Raw genomic sequence first — 25,334 nt, forward strand, 5'->3', positions numbered from 1 at the left:
GATCTGCTTGCCTCTGCCTCCCGAATGCTGGGATTAAAGGTGTGAACCGCCACTACCACCTGATTGTAGGTCTGTATTTCATTGTCATATGTACCTGATATGTACGCACTCTTATGTCTTTGGACCCAGAATACAGGTGCAGCTGACCTGTATGTTAGATGGTTTATGTAATGCAAGCATTTTCTCTACTATGAAACAAAAACCAAAAACTTCAATTGCAGTCAGAAATTCAGAAGATTATGCCATCAGGAATGTTACCAACATAACTTTTCTCATCAAATGTTTCTTTGTACAGTATTGTGCATTGTAGGACAAGTAATACAATCTTTTAAAGAGTAAAAACAAAATAACTGATAAAGGTAACAGTAGCAAGTGCTCATTGATTTTGACAGTTTTCTTTCCATAACATAAAACACAAGTCATTTACTGAAGCTAGGCGATTTAATAAACTATAAGTGAGACATTAAGAAGCAGGCAGCTGTTGATCCAATGAATATGTCATTCTTTCCTTACTGTATTTCTCAGACCACTTTTGTGTTAGTTCTAGATAGTAGCTTGGCTTATGAGGCCGGTAATCCAGGTACACTGTGTTAGTGGTTCTTTTGGGGACAGCCTTTTCAATTTGAGTTCCTTCATGCCACTCATTGAAAGAGGTGATGGAAATTAAACTGGGATGGGTCTGGAGTGCAGCACTTAGACCAACTTCATAATACTTCCCATTGATGCGGTTCCTAGTGTTCTGAGTGTTCCACGGACGAATGCTTGTATCTATGTATCCTGGGCCTACACTCGGGATAAATATCAAGTTGTTCTTATCACAAAATGATTTCAGGTTAGCCCAATTCTGATGTGATGAGCCATATGTAAAACCATTTGTAGCAAAGTATGTATAAATTCCATCAAATCCACTTTGAAGAATATCAGATTTATGCTTTTCTTCTACTAAAAGTGCAATAAACAATCCATCATAAGGAGAACTGCGAATACTCTGAGATCCTGAAGGTGTTAACAGATTGGCCCACACTTTAGGCTTTGTGATATAGGAATCATAGACATAAAACATAGGTAGAGAATGCCCGGTCCTTGTCTTGTATCTATAAAAGGCTGGATGGCTTCCATATCTACAACAGAGACACATTGAAAAGTGAGACGAACACTCAGAATAGGTCAGAATAAAACTATGCACTGAAACTGAAAATGATTTGTGAAGCTTAAGCACATTGTTTCCAATCTACAGTGAGTCAGTTATGCAAGAATAATAATGCTAATGTAAACATACTTTTAATATTGTACATTATGAGACACTGGTATACTACTAAACAGGAGGTTAATTATCTCATGCCAAAGTTAACAAATGGAGACTAAAACCATAACAGTCCATTATGAGATGCACAAACAGAAAACCGATCTTATCAGTGGCAGGTGTCTACTTGTTGCTGACATGATTCTTTGTAAAATGAAATACCTCAGAGAATCTTATCATTAAAATACTGTATCAGAATAAAACTAATTACAAAATTCTTTGTTTTAGTTATTCTAGAAACAAATGACAGATATGCAAACACTGCTATGAAATTAGTTTACATTTCATCTGAACCTTCCTTTAAAAGACAAAAATGTATACTCACAAGATTTTAAAAACAGAAATGTAAAATGAGCATGGAAGGAAATTGTAAGTAGCCTTTAAGGTATAAAACAAAATAGTTAAACTAGCAACCTTTATTCATGCAAAACCTGAACGGAAAGGAAGCTGAGAATGTTCTTCAGCTTACTTGTGGTAATATTATCAGAAATGACAGATCATAAACCAACTCTCCGTTATCACTTCAATGAACTCGTAACAGTGGTTATCACCAAGTCACACAGAAAAACTTGAAACACTGAAGAAACTCACTTGTCTATTATGTATTTGACATTTTTATACATGTTTTCATCATCTCGATTGCTATATGGCTCTATGTGAAAAGTGACCTAAAAAAAAGAAGAAAAAAATAAATTAAAGCATGACCTATGAAAGAATATTTTGCATAGTTAATAAGTTGCCAATTCAACAAAATTAAGGTGAGTATTTAGAAAGCCCAGTGATTACAAAATAAATCTTAGTAGATAACACTGAGTTTCCTATACTAAATGTAAGGGAAGCATTTCATATGCAGCCTCCTTTGCTGCGTTAGGGAGCCGCTGACTCCATTTTCTAAATAAAGAAGCTGGCGCAGGTCTTGTAAATTGCCAACAGCTCCCCAGTTTGTTGGATACAATGTGTGGTATAGGATTGAAAGCTTTTCCAGGAGATTATTTTCAATGACATAGATTGCAAAAGGTATTCTTTATAAGACACAAGAATATACTCTGTATTCAGACATAGCTTTCTAAAAAAAAAAGGGGGGGGGACTGCAAAATGTCCAGGTTTCAAATTAATATGTAATTTTTTTTTCTTAGGTATGTGACCATTACATTTATACTTATATAGAAGCAACAAAATATTCAATTAATTGATAGCTTACTACCATTGAAAGGACATCTTATGAATATGTATTATTTTAATATTCAAAGAATTTATAAGAAAATAATATCTAAAAGCTTTACAGAGCACAGTGATTTTCATATTGCTACTGTTAAGGCCCATCTATAACTACTGTAGTAGTAGAAATCACAAAATATCATACACAGGTTTAAAATTCCTACCTACAAATATCAGTTGTACATAATCACGTTTAACAAATTATGTCTATGCTTTGCTTTGTTTGTACTCTATTTCCAAGTACTAAGATATACAGCATAGGGAATAAAGTAACTTAAGTGATGCTCATAAAAATTATCCTTAAATTCACTGTTATCGATATCAAGTACATTTTATTGCTCATCTAATAAAATTAATTACTGTTTAAATATTACATTTTGTGTGATATTGCCTGTTTGACAAGACTTCTAAGCACTGCAGCTTAAACCTTTTTTTTTTCAATTACTCAATTAAAGCAAAATATATTTTCATTAATTATTTTTTACACAATTAATTTTCAAGTTGGGTCATTTAGTAAATCAATCATTGTCTACTTTTGAGAGCACGATGATGTAAGGTTCTGTCAGTAACAAACTCAGGTCAAGACATCCTTGCAATCTGCTTCCAAAACTGCAGGCCATAAATGAGCAGGTTCTTCCATCAAGTACAGATCAACATAATGCAGCAAATTTAAAGTCATATACTTAGAACTTCTTAACTAATCAATTCAATTATACTTTATTTTTAATTAATGACAGGATGTGATCACTATTTCTTCCTTTAAAAAAATCTATTACATTAACATTAAAATCAATTTAAAATGAGACAATTTGATGCATAAAATGAAATGTGTGCATAACTTTTTGAGAAAATGAGTCACATTAAGAATTCCATCTCACCCTTCTGATTTTGTCTTTACCCAAAATCTTCTGAGCCCTGTAGCCAAAGCACTTCTTCCTTAATTCTTGCCCTCCACCCCTGACCTCACACCAGGTACCACCCTTTAGGTCATACATGAGCGAGGCAATCCCTCCTATACCTGGTAGTGCTAAATATTTTGCAGTTTTCTTCTTCTACAACTCACTTGTGTTTGGTTTTGGCCTTTAGTAGACTGCAAGTTGTCTTAATATGAGACATCAAATCTGTTTCTTCTTTTCTGTTTTATTTTGATATGGTTGGTTTTGAAGCCCCCTCTTCTTGCCCTACCTTCCACCTAAGATTACAGGTGTGTACAAACATGTTCAGCTCTCTTTCTTAATACTGTTCATACGTAGAACAGAACCTGCTGCAGAGTAGATATTGCATGAGTATCTGTAAGCACGAATTAGCATGTTCTATGCAAAAGTACCCAATAGTCAAACTGAACTCTAAGTGGTCTACTTACACCCCATTAAGGCAAGATCTGCCAAGTTTTCACTGTGAATACATACTCCTCACTTAAGAAACATAACTGCTTACAAACTATTAGTATTAGACAAATGATTTATGCAAAGGTTATAAAACTTGTTACTTTAAAATCAAATGTTAAATTTATTGAAATACAAGGTGTTTGTTTTCCTTATAATCATGGAAGAAAGAAGTGATAGCTCCAACTGATTTTATGTTGTTAGGTCTTTGGTTTCTTTGAGATCTGATATCATGATGATGCTATCTAACATACACCTCCACAATTTTTAACTTTCAATTTTATTTGATACACCATGAAGTCTGTGTATTACTGTGATGGCTTTGCTCTAAGTTGTGGATCAAGTTTAAATAAGTTCCACAGTTTTGGTCATTTGGGTCCTAGGGAAGAGTGGAGTTTTGTTCTCATACCAAAACAACAAACAAAAGAGAAGCACAACCATGAATGCATGTAGCATCCTTAGTGGAAGCAGGCCAGGCAGAAAACCTGACATCAAGTGGACAGGAAGCATTCACACTTTCTAAGAAGGAAAAGAGAATAGGGCTGTGCTCAACAGTGGCAGTGTCTACCAATAAGCTCTACCACATGTCCTACAAAAGACTGCTTGAACGTTTTTTTCTTAGGATGTTACATAGAGAAGACAGCAAGCTGGAAGGATCCAGCTCTGATCCTTATACCTGGGGCTTAAGTACCCTCTGGAATGACAGTTACAAGTGCTTCAAGTGTATGCTCCAAGAAATAATACAAACATTTATACAAAAATTTATCTTTGAAAAAAACTAGTCACCACTTAGATTTAGATTTTACAGATTTGAGGCAGAACCGTCAACCTTTGCAAGCAGTAATGCAAAAGAAGTCACTAATTATTCATACATGTTTTATTAACTTGCTACTTTGTTTATAATTAAAAATGCTCACCTAAAATTACTTTTAGTTTAAATTAATCAAAATTTCAGTTACAAAGTATTTAGTGACTAATGCTATTGTGTAATCAAAACTAGTAGGCTATAGCAAAAGCTTAAATGTAAGGTAAAGCAATGGCCTAGAAACTCTATTTCTACACAAGTAATAACAAAAGTGAAGGAAAACCTTTTTTACATTCCAAAAGAAAGAGAACTGCAAAATCAACACAACCAAAAATGTCAGAAACATATTTGTAAAAGATAACCTGAAATTAATATAGCATAATCATTTTCAAAACAAGTTTGGTAAGTTTAAGAGCTACTGAGGGTAAGTAATCATTATTCACTGGAAAATCTGAACATTTGCAAGGAAAAAATTGAGAACAGTATTTTATCAAATTCCATCTCTTCTGGTCATTAAATATCAGATCTAAAGTATGGAAAGAACACACATATTGCTCATATTTACAGAGACAATTAATGGTCAAGGTCTTTGCTACTTTCCTGTTCCATATAAAAACTTTCAGTAGAATTAAAAGCAGCCTATTTTCATGCAGCTTGATATTTTTAACTACTTTACATTTAAAAACCTCATTAAAAGAACATGTCTAGTTTCGTTACCTCCCACTACAGAACTGGGGCACAGAGGTCTTGGATTTACTTTGTGCAAAATAAATCAATGACTTATTCAACCTCAGCTGTGGTTCCAGAACTTGAAGATTTGACTATCTGCTGACTCCAAATGCCTATGAGAACTCAATGAACGGTACTGTGGAGCATGTTATGTGGCAGTTCCTGTCAGGCCATTTGAGAAATACTATCTCTAGACTTTCTTTAGGGCTACAGAAATATTCAAATTAGTTTTATACAAAAGAATAAAAAATAAAAAATAAAAAAAATGCCAGACTGTAATATAAACTACAAAAGAAAATCCTTCCTCTTCCTACTTTGGATCCAAAAAAAGGTAAATTTCCAGAAGCAAAGACAGAAAAAAAAATTTCTTTTTTTTAAAGGACAGACCAACAAACTGCATGAAGCAGATGTTGGGAAATTACCCTTGGCCTCTAACCTAAGAAATCACATATTATGTTGGAGCAAGAAGGGAGAAGGTATAAGCAATTAAATATATTGCTAGGAAGCAGAGAAAACAGTACATACCCATGTCTCCAAACTCCAACCCCAAGAGAGGAGACTCAGAGAACCTCAGAACCCCTCATGGGAGTTCATCTGATCTAAAACTCTGTGGAACAAACAAAGTCATATTAAGACCACTGACACAGGCCGTCTGAGCCTCGGTAGGATGAACATTGTTAGCTGGAAAGGGACACAGGAATGGGGTGGAATAGGCAGCACTGAAATCCATGCAAGGTTAGTGAGACCCCCAACCACATTTGGAAAAAGGGAACTGGCTTGGATAGTAACATCACATGTTGGAGGACATTGGAGGAAGGCTGAACTTCACTTTCAAAACCAATGCAGAAATTCAACCCCACAGGTAAAAGTATGAATCCGCACTAATGAGACCTTGCACAGTCAGATGAGGACTGCACATAAATGTAAACAGTTCTATCACCAGCAAAGTTAAATTAATAAGACTTCTCAGGCAGGAGAGGGCTTTTCCTGATGCTCTAATAAAGGAAGCAATTTAAACTGGTATTTTTATTTTATTTTAATTATTTTTAAATCTTCATTCTTGCATAAATTGTTTTTCATATTGCTCTATTAGATTTAACACTATTTCCACTGTGTCTTTTCAAGTATTTCCCTAACCTACAACCCATATACTTTCCCTCTTATTCCTACTTCATTTTATCTTTTTCTCTCTCCCACCCCCTCCTCTAAAATTGCAATTTTCTAATGTCAATAATCTTTAGGGTCTCTGGTCCCTAACACTTTCCCAATTCCTCTATTTACTATTTTATATGAATTCCTAGTCATATTCAATTTATTGTCTTCCCATAGCTATGTTTAGTTGATAATGTTCCAGCAAATACTTATTATCCTTGTTCCTTTATTCCCTAGTGGTCACTGGACTTAAAGGAGATAGCTGTTTTTAACTATTACTGAGTTTTCATAGTATGTCTCCCACCAGTGGAGTTGAGCTGGATAGTATCCTTACTGCCTCCTGAACACATGAGCTATATTACAAGCCCAATACATGAGACGGGTGGAATGCATCTTAACCCTGCTACAAGCTAGTCCCAGAAAAAAACTGCCAAAAGAATTTCAAATTTCAATGCAAAAAACAAAGGTGATATAACAAACACCCTCGATGACCAGATGTACAAATATTAACAAAGAAACATGACCATGAAAAATCATGAAAAGGACCCCTTCCAAATGACCAATTCTACAGTATTAAATTTTCTAAAAACAGTGACCAGAATGAAATAGCAGACAAAGACTTCAAGGGAATGATACAAAAGAAGATTGAACAAATTCTAAAAGGACATGAGTAAGTTCCGGAAAGAATCAAAAGAGGGTATAAATGAACACCTGGATACAATAAGGAAATCAATGCATGATATGAACACAAGTTTAATAAAGACAAAAAATACTTTAAAAAAAATCAAATGAGTATCTGGAAGAAGCTCACTCAAAAAATTCAGTGGAAAACTGTTGCTGAGGACAATACTTGCATAATTCATTGAACATGGAAAAGTTGAGCTGGTGCCTAACTAGAGGCTTTACCCCTGAGTGCTCATGGGACTGGAAGATACTCTGCACATTACCAGCGGAGAAAGTGAAAAACCAGCCCAGACACAAACCTACACTCTACAATGGTGACCATCTGCAGGATACACTAATACAACAGTGACACAAGCATTGTGGGAGTAACTAACCACTCTTCCTGGATTTAAGGTCCACTCCAAGAGCTGGAACCCATGCCAGGCATTTCTTGAATGGCTCAGAATCTGAGACTGGATAGTCCATGGGTCTAAAGAAAAACCAAGCACTACTGTTCCACTATAAGGAGCAGAGTAACAAAATGATTTCTAACAAGATTCTGTTATACCCACAGATCAGTGTCTCAGTCATCATCAGAGAAATTTCTTCTTGCAGTAGTTTGGAACTAACACGGACACCCACAACTTGATAATGTATAAAGAGTAAGAAATCTTGAAATACTTAGTACTAAGTGAGATGTTTCATCAAATCCCTCCCCTTAGAGCTCATGGAGCTACACAAAACAGGAGATGAAGGATGGTTAGAATGAAAGATTGCAGATAACTCTAAGGACACATTGTCTTCCAGTCATAATAGGCATGGTATACATATGAATTCACAGAGACTATGACACCATACACAGCTTCAATCAGTGAGTTACACTGCTGAATGGTGTAAGTAGATGTGAGTCCCCACATCTATCCAAGAAGCTATCTGCAGCTGACACTCACTTGCAAAGGAAAAAATTAAGTTTTCTCACTGAGTATATTATTAACCAGGCTTTAGGCTGGCCCTATACCAAGCAGAAGATTGCCAATATGAAAAAAAAAAAAAAAAAAAAAACTCTCAAAGTTGCTTTTATAGACTTTTCATCTCATATTGTTCTGTTTGAGTAATATTTGTCTAATTGGTCATTTGTATGCATATTATGGTTTCAAATTGTGTGGTTTTGTGTGTTTATGTATGTGTGGAAGTTTATTTTTTGCTTGTTTGTTTTTCTTTTGTTTGTGTATTTGTCTTCTAAAGAGAGAAAGAAAAGACATGTAGTTGGGGAGGTGAGGAGGATCTGGAAGGAATAGGGAGGGCAAAGAATGATCAGCATATATGGTATGAAAGAAAATTTTTCGATAAAAAAGAAATAAAATGAAAGATTAAAAATATCTCTTACAGAAATCATATAACCAAAAAAAACTTAAAAATATTTTATATTTGGCCCATTTTAGAAACTGTTTGCCAATCTACTATGTGGATTTTAATATAAAAATAAAATGTAAGTAAGAACTAAAAAAAAAAAAAAAAAATTCAGTGGAAAGTGTTACCAATGAATGGATCAAGAAAAACTCAGATCAAGACTTGAAGATAAGCCTGGTGGTGGTGGCACATGCCTTTAATCCCAGCACTCGAGGCAGAGGCAGGCGGATCTCTGTAAATTCAAGGCCAGCCTGGGCTACAGCATGAGTTCCAGGAAAGGCTCCAAAGCTACACGGAAAAATACTGTCTCGAAAAACAAAAAACAAAAAACAAAACAAAAAAACCAAAAAACAACAGCAACAACAACAAAAGACTTGAAGATAACATAGATAAACAAGAACATTCAGTGAAGAATATCGGTAAAGAAAAAATACAAAGAAAGTATGAGTGAAGCATGTGAGGTATATAGTATATAATTAAAGACCGATTTACAAATCAAGGGCATAGAAAAAGGTGAAAAAACTAAAAGGTGTGTTCAATAAAATTTCAAATTTCCTAAATCTAGGAAAAGATGCAGGAAGCATTCAGACTTTCAAACAGACAAGACTAGAAAAGAATCTGTCATTCACTATTACTATGGAGAGCAAAGACGTGATGAAGTGATATACAGAAGATGTCAGGGTGTATTTTCAAACATATGTTCCGAAACGAAATAATTTTGAAATAATACATTTATAGGAACCTATGCCCTCCTAAAATTAAAACAAGAGGATATAAATATCATTAATAAATCTATAAACACAATAAAATTGAAGGCATAGCTAAAAACTCCCAATTAATTTGAAAAAAAAAGAAAAAAGAAATCCCAACCCTAGGTGTATATTCACTGCTGAAATCTACCAGACTTTAGAGACCTAGCCCTATGTTTTTCAAATTATTCCATAAAATAGGAAGGGAAAAAAATGCTACCAGACCCATTTTATGAATCTAGTATTACACGAATATTCAAGCCAAATAAAGACACAAGAGAAAAAAATTTAAAAGGCAACTTGCCCTTGAATATGGATCCAACTATTTTCATAAAATATGAACAAACCAAATACTACAACATACCCAGAAGATCACTCTCATGATCAAGTTGACTTCATTCCAAGGGTGAAACATGGTTCAAACAATGCAAATCAACAAATGTAAGAAATTATATAATTAGGTTCAAGGATAAAATCACATGATCACATAAATAGACAAAGAAAAAGCCCAACATTCTTTCATGATAAAAGCAAAGAACAAAAACAACTCCCCAAGCCCTAGGAATACTTCAACATAATATGGCATATTTATACCCAATGCCATACTAATGAGAAAGATTCAAAGTATAACCATAAAAATCATGAATGAGACAACGGTACCCCCCACTTTTTCCATGCTGAAGTCAATAGAGAACTTTAAACCTTAGCTATAGAATTAAGATAAAAGACAAATGTAATGGATATAAAGGGGAAATATACTATCTGAAGAAAAACCAGAGCCAGAGAGTTGTGATGCATGCCTTTAATCCCAGCACTCGGGAGGCAGAGGCAGGTAGATCTTTGTGAGTTCAAGGCCAGCCCTGGCTATAGTGTGAGTGAGGTCTAGGACAGCCAAGGCTACACAAAGAAAACAAAACAAAGCAAAGCAAAAAGACAGGCATAAACAACTGAGAAACAGTTTTTTTTAAATGTTGAACTAATGACAATACTCTTTTACTCTTCCTCACTCCCAAGACCCCGACTATAACTTTCTACTGCTGAAGACACTACAAACTTGAGTTGTAGAACATGGAGAAACCAAGCTGGTACTAATATGGAAGCTTTGTCCCTACTTAATAGCTTTAACAGTGCTAGAAGTTGCTACACACACTACTGATTGACACAAGAATCTTACCTATGAACCCTGTGAGCTACAATAATAACCAGCCTGAAAACATATAGCCACTGGTGAAATAGTAGCATAAATGCCACGAGAGAACAAACTATTGATTTAAGGCCCACTCTTTAAGATGAAACCCATACCTAGAACCTTTATGTAGCCAAGAACCTATGGCTGAATAGATCATAGGCCCTAAAAGAGAACTTACTACTAATATTCTGCTAAAGGGAAATAGTATTAAGCCCAACTCCTAAAGATTTATTGTTATACCCATAGATTAGTTCATCTCTCAACCCTCAGAGATAATTGTTTCTGCAGTATATGACGAACTGGTCAAGATGCAGAGAATAAGACACTGCAAAAGTGCTGATTACTACATGAGATGTCTATATCACACATGTCTTCACTAGGATAAAGGATCAATGCAGAAAAGGAAGTAGAAGGATTCTAAGAATCAGAGCATAGAATTACTATAAAGAAAGAGTAGTTTCTGGATACAACATGGTAGCTGCACATATAAACTCACCACAATTGTAACAACACTCATGAGATGTGTAAAAGCACCAGCCAGACAAAACCCCAGAATGAAGAGGGTAGCTGGATCAAGTTCTACCCCTGGCTGAAGAACTACTGGCAGGAGACAGCTTCTGGGAGAGTTAGTCAGTTTTCTTTAAGATTATGGGCCCTAGTATGCCAATCAAACTCCAGTGGAAGGCCAAACATCCAAGAATATATAGACAGTACAAACTGGACTTGGTGGGATAACTAGAAGAGGACACAAAATTGAGTGGGTAGGGAAAAGATGATAAGGTGAATAGTAACAAAATGCACTGTACAAAATTCTCAAAGAAATAATCTAAAATTTCAAAAATGAAAATTACTTGGACAGAGATTTATTTTCTAACTATTTTTTAAAGATGTAAAGTTATATAGTTAAACACAATCTTTTTTTGACATTTAGAGGATATTCCAGCATTAATTTCACTAATTCCTATATTCTGTTTACTGAGGAACCTGTCAACCCTTTTTCTTCCTAGTAAGCACATAGGAAAGGCCAGACAATGTAGTATATGTCTTTAATCACAATATCTCAGAGGCAGAAGCCAGAGGATTAATATGAGCTCCACATCAACTTGGTCTACATAATAAATTCCATGCCAGTCAGAGCTACAGAGTGGGTCCCTATTTAAACAAACAACCCCACAAAATGTAATAGATGAATATAAAACATGGTTAGAAAAAACAGTAAGGGGTATCTTATAATTGGATAACTTTTAAATTTTAAATAAAACAAGCTTTCATGAACTACTATTATTTCAAAGTATTTCTACATATATGAAATTTTAATAAAAATGAGTACATAAAATAGTATTACTATCAAAAAGTAAGAGGATTAACAGTGACACATATAGTTTGAAGACAAATTAAATACCTTCAGATTATATTTATGAGCTTTATCCAAAATGGTTGGTACTAAGTGATCAGTAGCTTCTCCGTTTTCATCACTGGAATCAGGTGGGTACCAAGAAAGGGCCAGGACTCCTAATAGAAAAGTATAAAAAAGAACAAAAAGCAACAAGGCATCATCAAGAGTGAGTGCAAGTGTCAGAAAATGGGAATATGAGTGCCAAGTACATTCAAAAGGGTAATACAGTTATTTACAAACTATTTTAAACAATTGATGTCTTTTAAAATTATCGTGCTACACATTTTAGCATGTAAGTCTCTCAGTAAGGAAGCACGTAGTTCTTACATACTGTCTCCTACCACCATCTTCTCCAGTTATTCACATATCTGTATGCAATATTTACTATGTTTGATAGACAGTGCCATCATAATATTGTTAACTACAACCATGGCTTTTATTAATGTCAAGCAGTTCTGTGGATTTTAACAAAAGCATGAGTTCATAAGATAAGCATTACAGTACCAGACAGATAGCTTTACTATAGACATTAGTCTCCCACCTATTTACCCCTCCTCCCTTCTGTTCACAGTAACTGATTTTTCACTCCCTCTAATTCTGTCTTTGCCAGAATGTCATATAGCTTGAATCATACGGTATTTAGCTCTGCACAACTGGACTCATTTGCTTAACTACCTGTATTTCAGGTCTTTCATGACTTTGTATAACTCAGTAAGTTGTAGTTTTTTCTGCTGCATATCCACTGTGTAGATGTTTATTCACTTTCCTATTAAAGGGCATACTAGTTGCTTTTAATTTTTGGCAACTATGAACAAAACTTCTATAACCACCCATATGCTAGGGTTTTTTTTTATTTTTATTTTTAAACACATAGATATCATTTAACACAAGATTTAACAGTGACAAAATGGAGTTCTTCCCCATAGTACCTACTTATTTCTGTACTAGGAAATTACACTATAGGTACTAGAAACACCAGTCTACAGAGATATCATCAACTACAGAGAAAATATTTAAGACAAACACTTCAAACCTTCAAATATAAATAAAGAAATTCAGGTCACTAGAGAGATAGCATGGATATCTCAATGAATCAATACTTTTTTAATAAAGGGAAAGAAACAATAGTGTTATATAGAGGAGAGCTTGTAGAAATTATGAAATCAAATCAGCCAAAATTCCACCAAGGATGGGGGCAGCTAAGGGAGTGCCATCATTAGCTGAGGAATTATTGGCAATTTGAAGACTCTTGGTGGAGCAAGAGTCAGTTTTCTACAGGGATGTGGTCCCTAAGTGGTGACCCATGTTCCAGTAGATGATCCTATCATGTATATATAAGCTCAACTATAACTGGACTCGGTAGGTTTATAAACAGAGTATATAAGGTTGAAAATGAAAAGTGGTGGTAGCTGGTGGGGCAGGGGAAGAAATAGAGGGGAGGGAATGGGGACTAGATTTTATTAATACACATTAAATACATAGATTCTTAAACAGTAAAGAAAAAGACAACTGCTGGAGAGCTAGATTTTTAACACTTATATTTTCTCAGAGTCCTAATATGTAGAAAAGATTTCTAGCTAGAAGAACACAGCGGTCCTTTCATTAAAGCTAATAGGGGAAAATGCTATCCCTGTTTGCTCTGCATAGAATAGCAAGAAAAAAAAAAAGAAAAAACATGTAAGACAGAACAAAGAACAAAGAACTAATATTGGACAGGATCCAGGGAAGTTACGGCTATTGAAGAAGGGAGTGCACCTAGATAAGGTTGTTGGTAAAAACAAAAGTTGGGAGAAAACCGATCAACATTTAAGAAGCCCTCTAGCTCAGCTTGTAACAGCATCAAGAGCAACAACACACATTTTCTCAGCACACGGCCTAGGAAAGAAATTTCCATCTCACAAAACGCAATGAAAATAGACATACATAAGGGAAACAATACATGTCAAAAAGTCAGAAAGTAGGTGAGCACTGTAAAGAATGCATTCTTCCACATAATTCAAACCAGGATTCTATTTCTAATAATCATGCAATAATTTCTAATAGCTATTGGTCTAATAGCAGAACAACATCAAACATGGGCACCAGAAATGCCAGGAAGACAAAGTCCTTCTCCATAAATAAGCAGGTACTAGCACAGTGAGTAAGCTAGGAAGGACATGCTCATGGAGGGCAGTTTCCGCAGCTGTGCCTGGCAGGAGTGGAGCAGCTCTAGGAAGTGGCACTCTGCAGCCTGGCTTTCATTGCCCACGGGTCTCTGCTGCACTTTTTGCAGATATTTAGGTGAGCCAGCGTTAGCATTCACGACAGCAAAGACAAAGCAAAGTCACTCAGGACGCTATCTTCTTCCTGAGCTCAAAAGCATGTTTCAAAGAATAATGAATAAAATACAAGCAAACATGATTTAAAAATAACATAAAGAAATAAAGCATCAGGTTTCATTAAGGGAACTCCAAAGACAACAGGCCTATGTGGAACCTTCAGACACTGGCTCTAGAGACATTTCTCAGACACTAGATAATATACTGTCATTGGAAGATTTTATGACTAAAGACATGTACCTGGAAATCACACACAGGACAGAGAAAGATGAAGGACATTGGGGACATGAGAATAATCATGATCAATCACTTTTCACCATTTAAGTTACAGGTATACACTGCAATGCTACAGCAATTTTAAAAATACATAAGAAGAATAACTATGTACTAGGCCAAAAGAGACTGCAGGATAGAGTGATTCACACATTCAATGTCAGATCATAAACAGGGCAAGTGGAAATGCAAAATGGAACACTAAAAACCACATTCCATTAAGTAAAAATGAAATTGACACAGAAATTGAAAAAGTCATATTATATACTACAGGAAGGAAGGAAAGCTGAAATGTCCAACACATGGCTGCAGAAGCAAACACCCTTGATCATAAAATGAAATACCATCACCAGTAAACAATGACTAAAACCGATATTCTTACAACACGTGAATCACAAAATAATGTGCTATACACATTAAGATAAGCAAACAGGATGGGCGGTGGTGTCGCATGCCTTTAATCCCAGAACTTGGGAGGCAGAGGCAGGTGAATCTCTGTGAGTTCGAGGCCAGCCTGGTCTCCAAAGCGAGTTCCAGAAAAGGCATAAAGCTACACAGAGAAACCCTGTCTTGAAAAACAAAACAACAACAACAACAAAAACAAAAACAATCATAATTTCACAGCGACAGAAATCAGATACAGTTGCTGGAGCGATGTCAAGGTCAGTAGTAAATAGGGCAATGATGATGACAATTTTAGGGCAGGTGAAAACATCCTGCTGAACTGAACTCAGAACCCTTTTCCCTCAGCTTTCCAAGTCTACAAATGCAGGCATACTCCACCATGCATAGCTCAGGTGTAGAGAGGTTGCCTAGCACAAATTAAGTCATCAGTTCAATTACCAGTACTGCAAAAATGAAAACAAACAACAACAGAACAGGACACAAATGCAGTTTAATCCAGGGATATGAATTAAGACTGTTATTAATAAAAGTATGAAAACTGATTACTAATTTAATTGTCCACCAAAATTATTTATATATGTAAATAAAATAATTACCAACCAATTGAGGCTGAGCACATCTGTCTCATGTGAGTTTCTATGACAGAAGGGTCCTGAGAGCTGTAACTTCCTAGCTCAGGATAAAAGTTGGAGCCAATGTCATCTGGAGGAGTATGTCTCCCTTGTGGATAGTTCTTGGCTATTCTAGGGTCCCAGTGCTCCAGGACTGGATGATTCCAATGAATATATTTACCATTAAATTGGGGATTTCCATACCAACTGTAATAAAATACATGTAAAAAATAATTCAGAGGAGGCAGTTCCTCCAGGTTCACTTCAGAGGTTCGGGGTGGCCTCACAGTCATGCCAGCAGCTTTGAAATTCTTGGTATTTGTTTCCATGTTGATTCTATCACTCTTTTGGAAGTCAACTTTGTTTCCCAAGGGGGTCTTTGGTGGATGAAGTTCTGGAAGAAGGTCAAGCCCAAACGGAGTTCCAAAGGATGCTGTATTTGGCCTCAGCATCTTTAAGCCCATCATCAGGGAGAAAATAAATAGAATAAAAAGCGACAAAATGATGCAAGTCTTTCTTCGAAATTTTGCCATGATGACATACTTTAAACTCCAAAATAGTGAATGTTTTGCTGCAATTCATTGAAAAAAAGATCATCAGTAAGTGATAGCTACATGTTTTCTACAGCATTTAAAATGAAAACTAAAAGTGACATTAAAAAATAAGCAAAATATAATAAACCACCAAATACTGTTAAATGCTTATGTGCATACACGTGTACACACACACACACACACAGACTGGCAAATACACATACTAAAGAGGTACTGATTTGGAAACAGCACTATGGACATGCCAACAACATTTAGTCAGATCTATAAGAGAGAGAACGTGTGATTTCTGACTTGAGTTGTATCATTTAATATAATTTCCTGATACCTCAATTTTCCTGTAAATTTCCTTATTTCATTTTTCTTAAAGGCTTAACAAAACTCAGTTGTATACATATACCACATCAGGAATGAATTAAAGAGGCTGTTGAGTCCATTTCCTCTCATGAGCTCCTCCCCTTCAGAGGATACAGCATCTAGACACTATTACACAGCATCCACCCCCAGACATCTGATCCTGCCAAATCTTTATATAGACACCCCACTGTCAGAGCTGTGAGAAATACATTTCTCTTCTATATAAATGATCTAGTTTTATGAACCTTGTTATAGAAGCACATAATGGATAAATATACAAAGCAACAGGCAAAAATCATGTTCAATTTTGGTGGGACACAGGATAGCCACATATTGGTATTTCATCAAAACATACTGAATTCATAAAATGGGAAACATCAAACTTTTGAACAAGTGATCAAGATTAATCTGGGGCACATTTGACAATGGTTTTCTAGAGAGGATATACTGAGAACGATGAAATAATCACTGCTGGGGACTTTTGTTCAGAAATTAACTTCATGAAAAAACTTGTAAAAGCATATATTAAGGACATACACAAGAAGAAACATGCACATATATTTGTACAACATATATACACATACTTATCTATTGGTGAAATTATTAAGGCCACTCCATGTAGTTAAAAGGGAGGTTTATTTTGTGGAGTAACTTACAAATGAAGGGATAGGTTACAGGGTCTGGCAAAGGTATGGCGCAGTACGGCGGTGTTCTCTGGAGAACTCTGCTAAGTCTACCTCCAGCGTCCAGGGACCCAGAACCAAGAGAGACCTCTCCTCTCGATCCTGGGTCTTCAGCTTCCTCCCCTCAGCCCCGCCTTGTGGGCGTGACCATTACCTAAGCCTAAATGGGGGTTGGAACTTCCAGGCCAAGGCTGGGATGGCTACCCACTACATCTCCCCCTTTTGTCTAAATAAGAAGGTTCTAACCTAATACAAGACTATATACAAAGAGATGGTTATCAAATATTGTCCAGGAGTAATGAGGGATAATGACCTAGATAAGTTGGAATTACAATAAATGTAAACAGTATCAAGCAAAAAACACATACTAAAATCTAGGGAAGTCTAGAGCGTGGGTAGGTGGCATGTTACAAAGATCATTCCAAAAGGTGTCTTATCCTAAAGAACCTAAGTCTAAAACTTAATATACTCTATCTAAGATATTATGTATGTATATATACTGAGTTGTAACTATAACTGCTAATCTTCAACTTCATCAAAGACCTGAGAAGGAATATAATAATACCTGAGAAATGGGAGAAGGATGCAAGCAACTTTCAGGAGTCTTGCAAGAGTAGACAGAGACAGCTGGCAGCCTGGACAGTCACCTAATGTTACTCAGCATCATTGGTGCATTCAAATTGGCTACAGGCCTAGAGTATCTGACAGACCATTTTCAGAAGCAGGAATTCTGAAAGACCATCTTACCCTGTCTTGGCAAATACAGTGGTCACTTTCCTTGTGTCCCGCTTGTCCAGAAAGGACAGCATTTGTACTGTCAGCAGTTGAGGCAAGGGCAGTTCTTTTCCCAGTAGGCCATTTTGTGCCAAGAAGACAAACTTCCAAATGGAAATGTTTTAGAAGCCCAAAATTCTCTCGGGATCAAATTGGTACTGCCAGGAGCAATTGTGTCTCACGTCAACAGAATTCTAAGTTATTTAAATGCCATATTCTCTAGGTCCATACCTGTCCATCTGACCTATGTATTTATAAATCTGAATAACCTACCTAACATAATTATAGAGATGACAAGCATAGGTGACAATAAATCTATAAGTCTTATCTACCTACACAACCTGAGGACTAAGGCTTCATATAAATAAGGCAGACAGTCTGTAAGCAAATGTACAGTAAAAGGACAATGACTTTAAATTGTGATAATACACAAAATATCTTTAACAGAGATAGGAATGTATAGTGCAATATGCAATATGATAATAATCCTATATATATATATATATATATATATCAGTATACAGAATATCTTAAACAGAAGTAGAACATACATACAGTATGACAGGTATAAATTTACATTTGTATCAATATACAAATACTTCAAATAAGAGTAAAAATATGTGTACAATATAACAAACATAGTTCTGTATTTGTATCAATATACAAATTATCTTAAATAGGAATATAAAAAGTTTATATTTGTATCAACATATAAGAATTCATAACAGTGCAAATTACAGTGCAAATTATCTAAGGCTGCTATTTTACTAAATTTGTTTACTAATGTATATGATAGTCTACCATAATATCTTATACCTATCCATTCCATTTCTTCTTTTCCCTTTTTTTTTTGAGAGATATTTTCTTTCCTTAAGGAGAGTACTGAGTTTAACAGTTTCTTCCACCCCAACCCTAGAACCATTATCCATAACCCTGAGAAATATGAAACCTTAGGGATAAGGGGCGTCGTTTTTTTTTTTAGAATTGCTTCCTGCTGTTTAGGGGGCGATGGTATCTCCGTTGGGTATTGTGAGAAAGCTCAGATAGTTAAATCTCAGTTAGACTAACTGTAGATTCTGCAGCAACTCTCAGAGTAATGAGTAAGATTGTCTGAAATTCTGGCAAGAAGTGTAGTATGATGATGATATTCATGGCATCATTATCCACTATATATAGTCTTCTCTCTAGATCAGAGTTCTGCATCCATGGTTTAAGTAAACCACATTTGGCTTCTGACAAAGAAATTTACACCTATATCAAATATATACAGATATTTTTTTGGCATTATTTTTCTAAACAACACACAAAATTGACTATTTAGACAACACAGATAGTGAATTTTATCATCTAGAGATGATTAGAAAAACACAGAGGAAGGATGTAAGTTATATTCAATATCTCATATAAATGAACATCCATGAATTTTGCTTCCCAGGAAATTCCCAGAACTGTAGGAAAACTAAAGGAATTGAAATGTTCATACTATTTTGGCAATATTTTTTAATGTCGAAAACATTTTTTTAAAAAGGAAGAAACCAAAAATAAAGAATCCCACGAGACAAGTATAGGGTAAGAATGAAATTTTAACACAACCTCTGCTCATTTCTGGGAAGGAACAATTCTATAATCCTTCAGGCTCAGCACTGCACACCAGGAAGTAAAAGCTCTACTGTGAGAATGTGACAGGCCTATTCACTGGACAGCAATAAAGGAACTGACCACTTTGGCTGCTGCTATAACTTGCTGTCCTGAAATTTCCAAGCTATTGATGTAATAACATATCCTTCCTTCCCTTCGATTAAAGAATATGATAATTTTGACCAGACAAGAAGCAGGAAAAAATTATTTTGGAATATTATCTTGTCTATCTTAAACACAAAATGGAAATATAGTCAAAGCATGTACAGTTGCTATCTCTAAGTGAGAAAAAAAAAACATAGTAATCTCTTTTCCTGTCTTCTCAAATTAGAACTGTTTGTTTGGGGGTTAAGTATTTCATAAAGAATTAATCACTGATGTTGAATGCTGAACACACACACACACACACACACACACACACACACAAACACACAGACAGAAAGAGAGAGAGAGAATGAATGAATGAATATGGGAGAGCTATTAGATTTAGAAGTAACTGAAGAATTAACTTGAGAAACGCTGACTTAGGGCAGGGCAGCGGTGGCACACGCCTTTAATCCCAGCACTCGGGAGGCAGAGGTAGGCGGATCTCTGTGAGTTTGAGGCCAGCTGGTCTACAGAGTGAGATCCAGGACAGACACCAAAGATACACAGAGAAACCCTGTCTCGAAAACACACACACACACACACACACACACACACACACACACACACACACACACAAGAAAAGAAAAGAAAAGAAAAGAAAAGAAAAGAAAGAAAGAAAGAAAGAAAGAAAGAAAGAAAGAAAGAAAGAAAGAAAGAAAGAAAAAAGAAATGCTGATTTAGTAGGCTGGTGAAATATACTACCAGGGGTAAATTAACAGAAAAAAATTGACTCAAGAATTTGAAAAGCACATTAATGACCCACTTGTGTGATCTTGGATAACTCACTGAGACTCCTGTTATCTTTTTTGTTTTTTGATAAAAGCTGTTCTGTGGACAATTGCAAGGTATAGTGTTGGCAAATGAAAAAAAAAAAAAGAGAGAGAGAGAGAGAGAAGTGTTTAAATTAATTACTGAATATTACTTAAGATTTAAAGTAAATGAGGAAAGCAACATAAAAAGAACACTAAAGATCTCTGTGTGTGCATGCATGTATGATTTCTGGTTCATTTCTTAAATAGATCCATCAATGACCAAAATTTGCACTTATGGACACTGCCTATGTTTCCCCCCCATTCTTATTGTCTATTAATTCAATTTCTTAATCTGTACCTTTATTTATTTTATTAACTTCAAATGACTATTATATCATTGCAAACCATCAATTTCATCTTTAAGATCACCCATGAAGGGTATTCCAACCTTCTTAACAAGTCACTTCAACCTGTGTTTAAAAGTCTGAACTCTGCCCTTGTTAGGTATCTTTCACAGTGCTGGAAGGTGCTATTGAAGTGGCTGGGGTAGGAAAGATATCAGTGGTCTTACCCAGTGCTAAATCCTGCATGCTACAATACTGACATGCCAGATATGCCTACCGGTGCAATAGTAGTAAGACTATTTATGTGGATAACCAAATACTCTCTGGATTAGATTTAAAGCCTGTTCTACAGGGAGATTTCATGCCTGCTAACTATAAATATGGTTGAAACCCATAACTACAGAAGTCATAGGTCCCAGGAGAGAATGTATTGATGTTTGTGTCAATGATCACATGGTCAAACTTCTAAATATTTCTATATCCATAGATTTGTCATGCTTTGGGCCAGAGAAGCTTCTTACTGCCATTAATAGCGGTTAATGAAGAGATTCATTACTGATCACATTGCTAAGAATAAAAGAAATGACAGCTTAGCTGGATGATATGCCTCTATTATCTCCTTGCCCTACAGCACTAGAACATGGAACATTGCTCGAGGAGAGCAAAGAGAATTAAGAGCTGGAGGATGGATAGGAATTCTGGGAACACTGTTCTCTGGACATGACCTGGCTGCTGCATACATGAACTCATAGCAGCTATGCTGAGCTGCACAAAAACCAGAAAGTTAAAAATTCCAGCATGGAGCAGTGCACCCAAGACCCAAAAGCTAGCTGAGGACTACTGGTAATTGATGACTGATTGGAGAAGGACCGAGTCACATTTTCTTGGGGTTGTGGCCACCCCTACATTGTTCAAACCATGGGAGATGACCCCACACTCATGTGTTCTTGTGCAGCACTAAAATACTTTATTTTTTTTATTCCAAATTTTATTTTTTATACGGATTTTTGTGTTTTAATTTTACATATCAGCCATGGGTTCCCCTGCCCTGTAAAATACTTTATTAATCAATTATGGAGGACATGAAGTTGGGAGATGGGATGGTGGGAAGGAGAGGGTAGATAAGATTAAAATACATTATATATACATATAAAAGTTTCAAAGAATAGGTAAAAACTATTATTTAAAAAAAAATTTGAGCTCTGTAGTTACAAGTAAGTCCAGATCTCATCTCTTCCTTATGTAGTCTGATGTTTCTCTACTTCTTTTCTCCAGTGCCATTATCTTCCTGAAGGATTCATGTCAGGATGAAGACTTATTTCACATCTGATAATATATCACTAAGTAATTATGAGCCATGAGCTCATAATTATTCATGATGACAATGGTAAAAAGATGGATGGCATAAAAATACTCCAGAAGTAGCAATATGGTAGCTGGATGTGGTAACACACACCTTTAATCCTAGAACCTGAGAAACCGAGGCTGCTAGATCTCTATGAGTTTCCAGGTCACCCTGGAACTTCCACCCCAGCCTGGACTATATAATGAGGCTCCACTGCTAAATAAATAAATAAATACACAAACAAACAAACAAATAAATAAATAGGCTCTGCCTCAACATAAATAAATATACTAATAAAAATGAAACCAACCCAGCATATGGAACTGAGCATGTAGTTCAATAGTTAGAACATATGTCTAGCATGAACAATTCCTTGGGTTCTGGGTTTGACCCTTAACCCTGCAGAAAAGAAACAAATAAATACAGCATATGCCTTTTTCTCTCTAAAATGACATTCAAGGTTCCAGACAAAGCAGAGGTCTGCCTCCTCTTCCTGATGCCTCTCCTAAAGACTCCTGAGTAGCACTGTTCCCCTTTAATGGTGGTATTTCTAACACTGTACACCTCATTAAACTATATGTGTACACGTTTTCTATCCCCTAGAAATGGAGAACACTTATATTCTAGTAGATCCCAACAAATATTATAGTCACTCATCATTATTCAGCTTCCTTAAGCTTTGGCCCTCCTGTTTCTGACACTGGCATGTGTTTGGGCAGTATGTCTATAACACATTCAAATGGACATATGCAGACCAGATCTTTGTAGAGTCTATAATCAACAACACTGTAAAAGAAAACTCATGAAGATTCAATAATTTTAAAGTCCATCTATCTTAGTATCTGTGACAACACAGTACCTCGGAACCTAAAACAAGCATTGCTTTTGCAAGAGACAGGCAAAGGAACTATTTACCTAGTTTTAACTAAAGAAAGGTTTCAGATGTTCCTTGTGAGAAAAACAAAAACAAAAGAACCTAGAGATGTAGAGGTTCTCAAGGCAGGAAGCTCAAAGTACTGGCTACTGACAATGTGTCCTCATCAAAGGGAAGTTTGTGTGACACAGGGTTACACAACTGGTTCATTGGAAACCATGCTATTTTTATGTTCGGTGCTTTTAACCTTTTAAAATGATACTTAATGTGGAAGTTTATTTCTAATAGAAAGTTATTACATACTTAAGTAGCTGAGATCTAAATGATTATTTTAAGAGTATTTTGCTCATATATAACTCGAAAAGTCACAGTTTCCATTTTAAAATAATCAATTAAATTATAAAGATTCCTCCTGCTTATTCTTTTGTGTTCATACTGCTTTCTTCTAATTTTATACTAGAGGAAGTACCTAGAGACAGAGATAACTAAAGCTAAGAACACATATTTGGAATTTTCAGAATCTTGCCCAGGTCAGTTTTACTGCAAACACGGGCAACCTTTTGCACAGAAGTTCAGTCGTGCCTAACCTCTGTCTTGCATTCTTCTCTTCACCACCATCTACAAAGCGTAACTTCACATTACAGATGATGGAACTCAGCAGGTGAGTTTTTCCAAGCCTTTGGGGTAGCTGGCAAACAGCCAAAGAACATGCCACTGAGCACCTTGCAAGGGCAAAATATAGTGCAGTTCCGGCCTATGTGGCCTCAAGTGTAGAAGGCATATAATGACTTTTTTTGCACCATGGAAGCTGACTTAGAAGAAATGACCAGTGGTTCCCTCCTCCTTGAACCTTGGCCCACACTTACTGAGAAGGCAGCTCACGATCACATACAGGTTACTTATTATAGGAAGCCGCAGCTCTGCGTGTTACAGACTAAAGCCATAAAATTCTGTTTTTCGTGGATTACAAGCAGCTCACAGAGTGCAGTAATGTATTGCATGAAAGTGACTTACAAACCTGAATTCGTTTTAGCAAAACCCTACATTCACTTTTCATTTTCCTTTCAAGCTGACGCCAACACACTGTAATGTGAACAGTCAGTCCACCCTCCAGTCTCATTTCTTACGGGCATTTCTAAGCTCATACAGATCCACAGTAGTGCTCATGTACGCCTCCTTTGAACGAGTTAACTTTTAGTACTTCTCCATCTTCCACGCTATTATCTGTAGGTCCTCCACACAAAACGAAAACTTTTAACTGCCTGTACTCCCAACTTGTTCCTCTGCAAGTGGAAAAGGAGGCAGCCACCCTTGTCCAGCGAGGAGAAGTCGACCGTCCCGAGCCAAGCGTGTTAAAGGGGGACAGAACAAAGACCTCGGGGGAGCGGACTTGTACCGGCGGCCTTCCGGGTGCAAACTCGGCTGGGAGACGGGCGCCGCGACCGCCAGGGACCTCCGGACCCACTCCAAGGTTGGGAACTCAAGGTGGAGGCTTGGGGAGCCGCCTGGGGGCAAACTTCCACCTTGCGGGGAGCGGGGCAGCCGGGCCAGGCCCGGCAGGGATGCGGTGGGGACACGAACCTAGCGGGAAACGGCACGGAAACCGGCACGGAAACCGGCGTCCTGGTTTTCCCAGACGCCTGGGGCGCAGGGTCAAAGGGCGCAGCAGGAAGGAGGCCTGCGATTGGCTGGCGGGCCAGCGCGCAGGCGCTAGCTGTGCAGTCTGTGTGGGCTGCAGCTTAGGGATCCCGCAGCTACTCACCCGGGTCTGGGGCCCTGCGACCGGCGGGGACTCAGCGACTGAGAGAAGGCGCCCTGAGTCCTCCCAGGCCTGACAGCTCTGGCCGCCGACGCCTAGTCCCGCCTCCCTCCCAGAGGACAGCGCGGGGCGCGGCGCAGGGGGCGGGGCTGTGGGCGGGGCTTCGCGTCTCCAAGCTTTGCCCTAGCTTCTAAGGAGGGTCATGGTGCTGGCTGCTGGAAGAGTTATGTCAGGCTGGATTCCCATCATTCCTCCAAGGAAGCACTCTTAGACTTTGGCCTTTAAGGCTAAGCCTTGCCCCTGGTCAGGGGGGTTGTGTTTTTCACTTTTTAAAAATTCATTCAAATGTTGTTTGTGTTTATAATCCGTTGGATATTTCCAAAATTTTAAAGTTGAACATGTTTTTTTCATTTATAAATGGGTCTTCATTTGCAAGCCAGAAGTAGACAGACAGAGATGATATGTGAAAAGTAAAGGTCTACTAGAAATCATGTGTGTACAATT

The 25,334-nt window shown here is 36.8% G+C and overlaps 1 protein-coding gene across 2 annotated transcripts; it reads right to left on the reverse strand.

Moving 5' to 3' along the window:
• Nucleotides 1–24,930, reverse strand: Manea (mannosidase endo-alpha). Of its 2 annotated transcripts, none has more exons than XM_036180177.1 (5): nucleotides 24,834–24,930; nucleotides 15,596–16,177; nucleotides 12,006–12,115; nucleotides 1,895–1,971; nucleotides 1–1,121 (listed from the first exon to the last, which is right to left on the reverse strand). In XM_036180177.1, exons 2-5 carry the CDS (start codon nucleotides 16,137–16,139, stop codon nucleotides 464–466), a joined length of 1,389 nt encoding a protein of 462 aa, XP_036036070.1. In that variant the 5' UTR covers nucleotides 16,140–16,177; nucleotides 24,834–24,930; the 3' UTR covers nucleotides 1–463. The 2 variants fall into 2 exon arrangements, with proteins under 2 accessions (XP_036036070.1, XP_036036071.1); XM_036180178.1 differs by lacking the exon at nucleotides 24,834–24,930 and adding an exon at nucleotides 24,090–24,456.
• Between the last annotated feature and the right edge of the window lie 404 nt (nucleotides 24,931–25,334).

The sequence above is a fragment of the Onychomys torridus genome, chromosome 2 (assembly GCF_903995425.1).
Source record: "Onychomys torridus chromosome 2, mOncTor1.1, whole genome shotgun sequence".
NCBI lineage: Eukaryota > Metazoa > Chordata > Mammalia > Rodentia > Cricetidae > Onychomys > Onychomys torridus.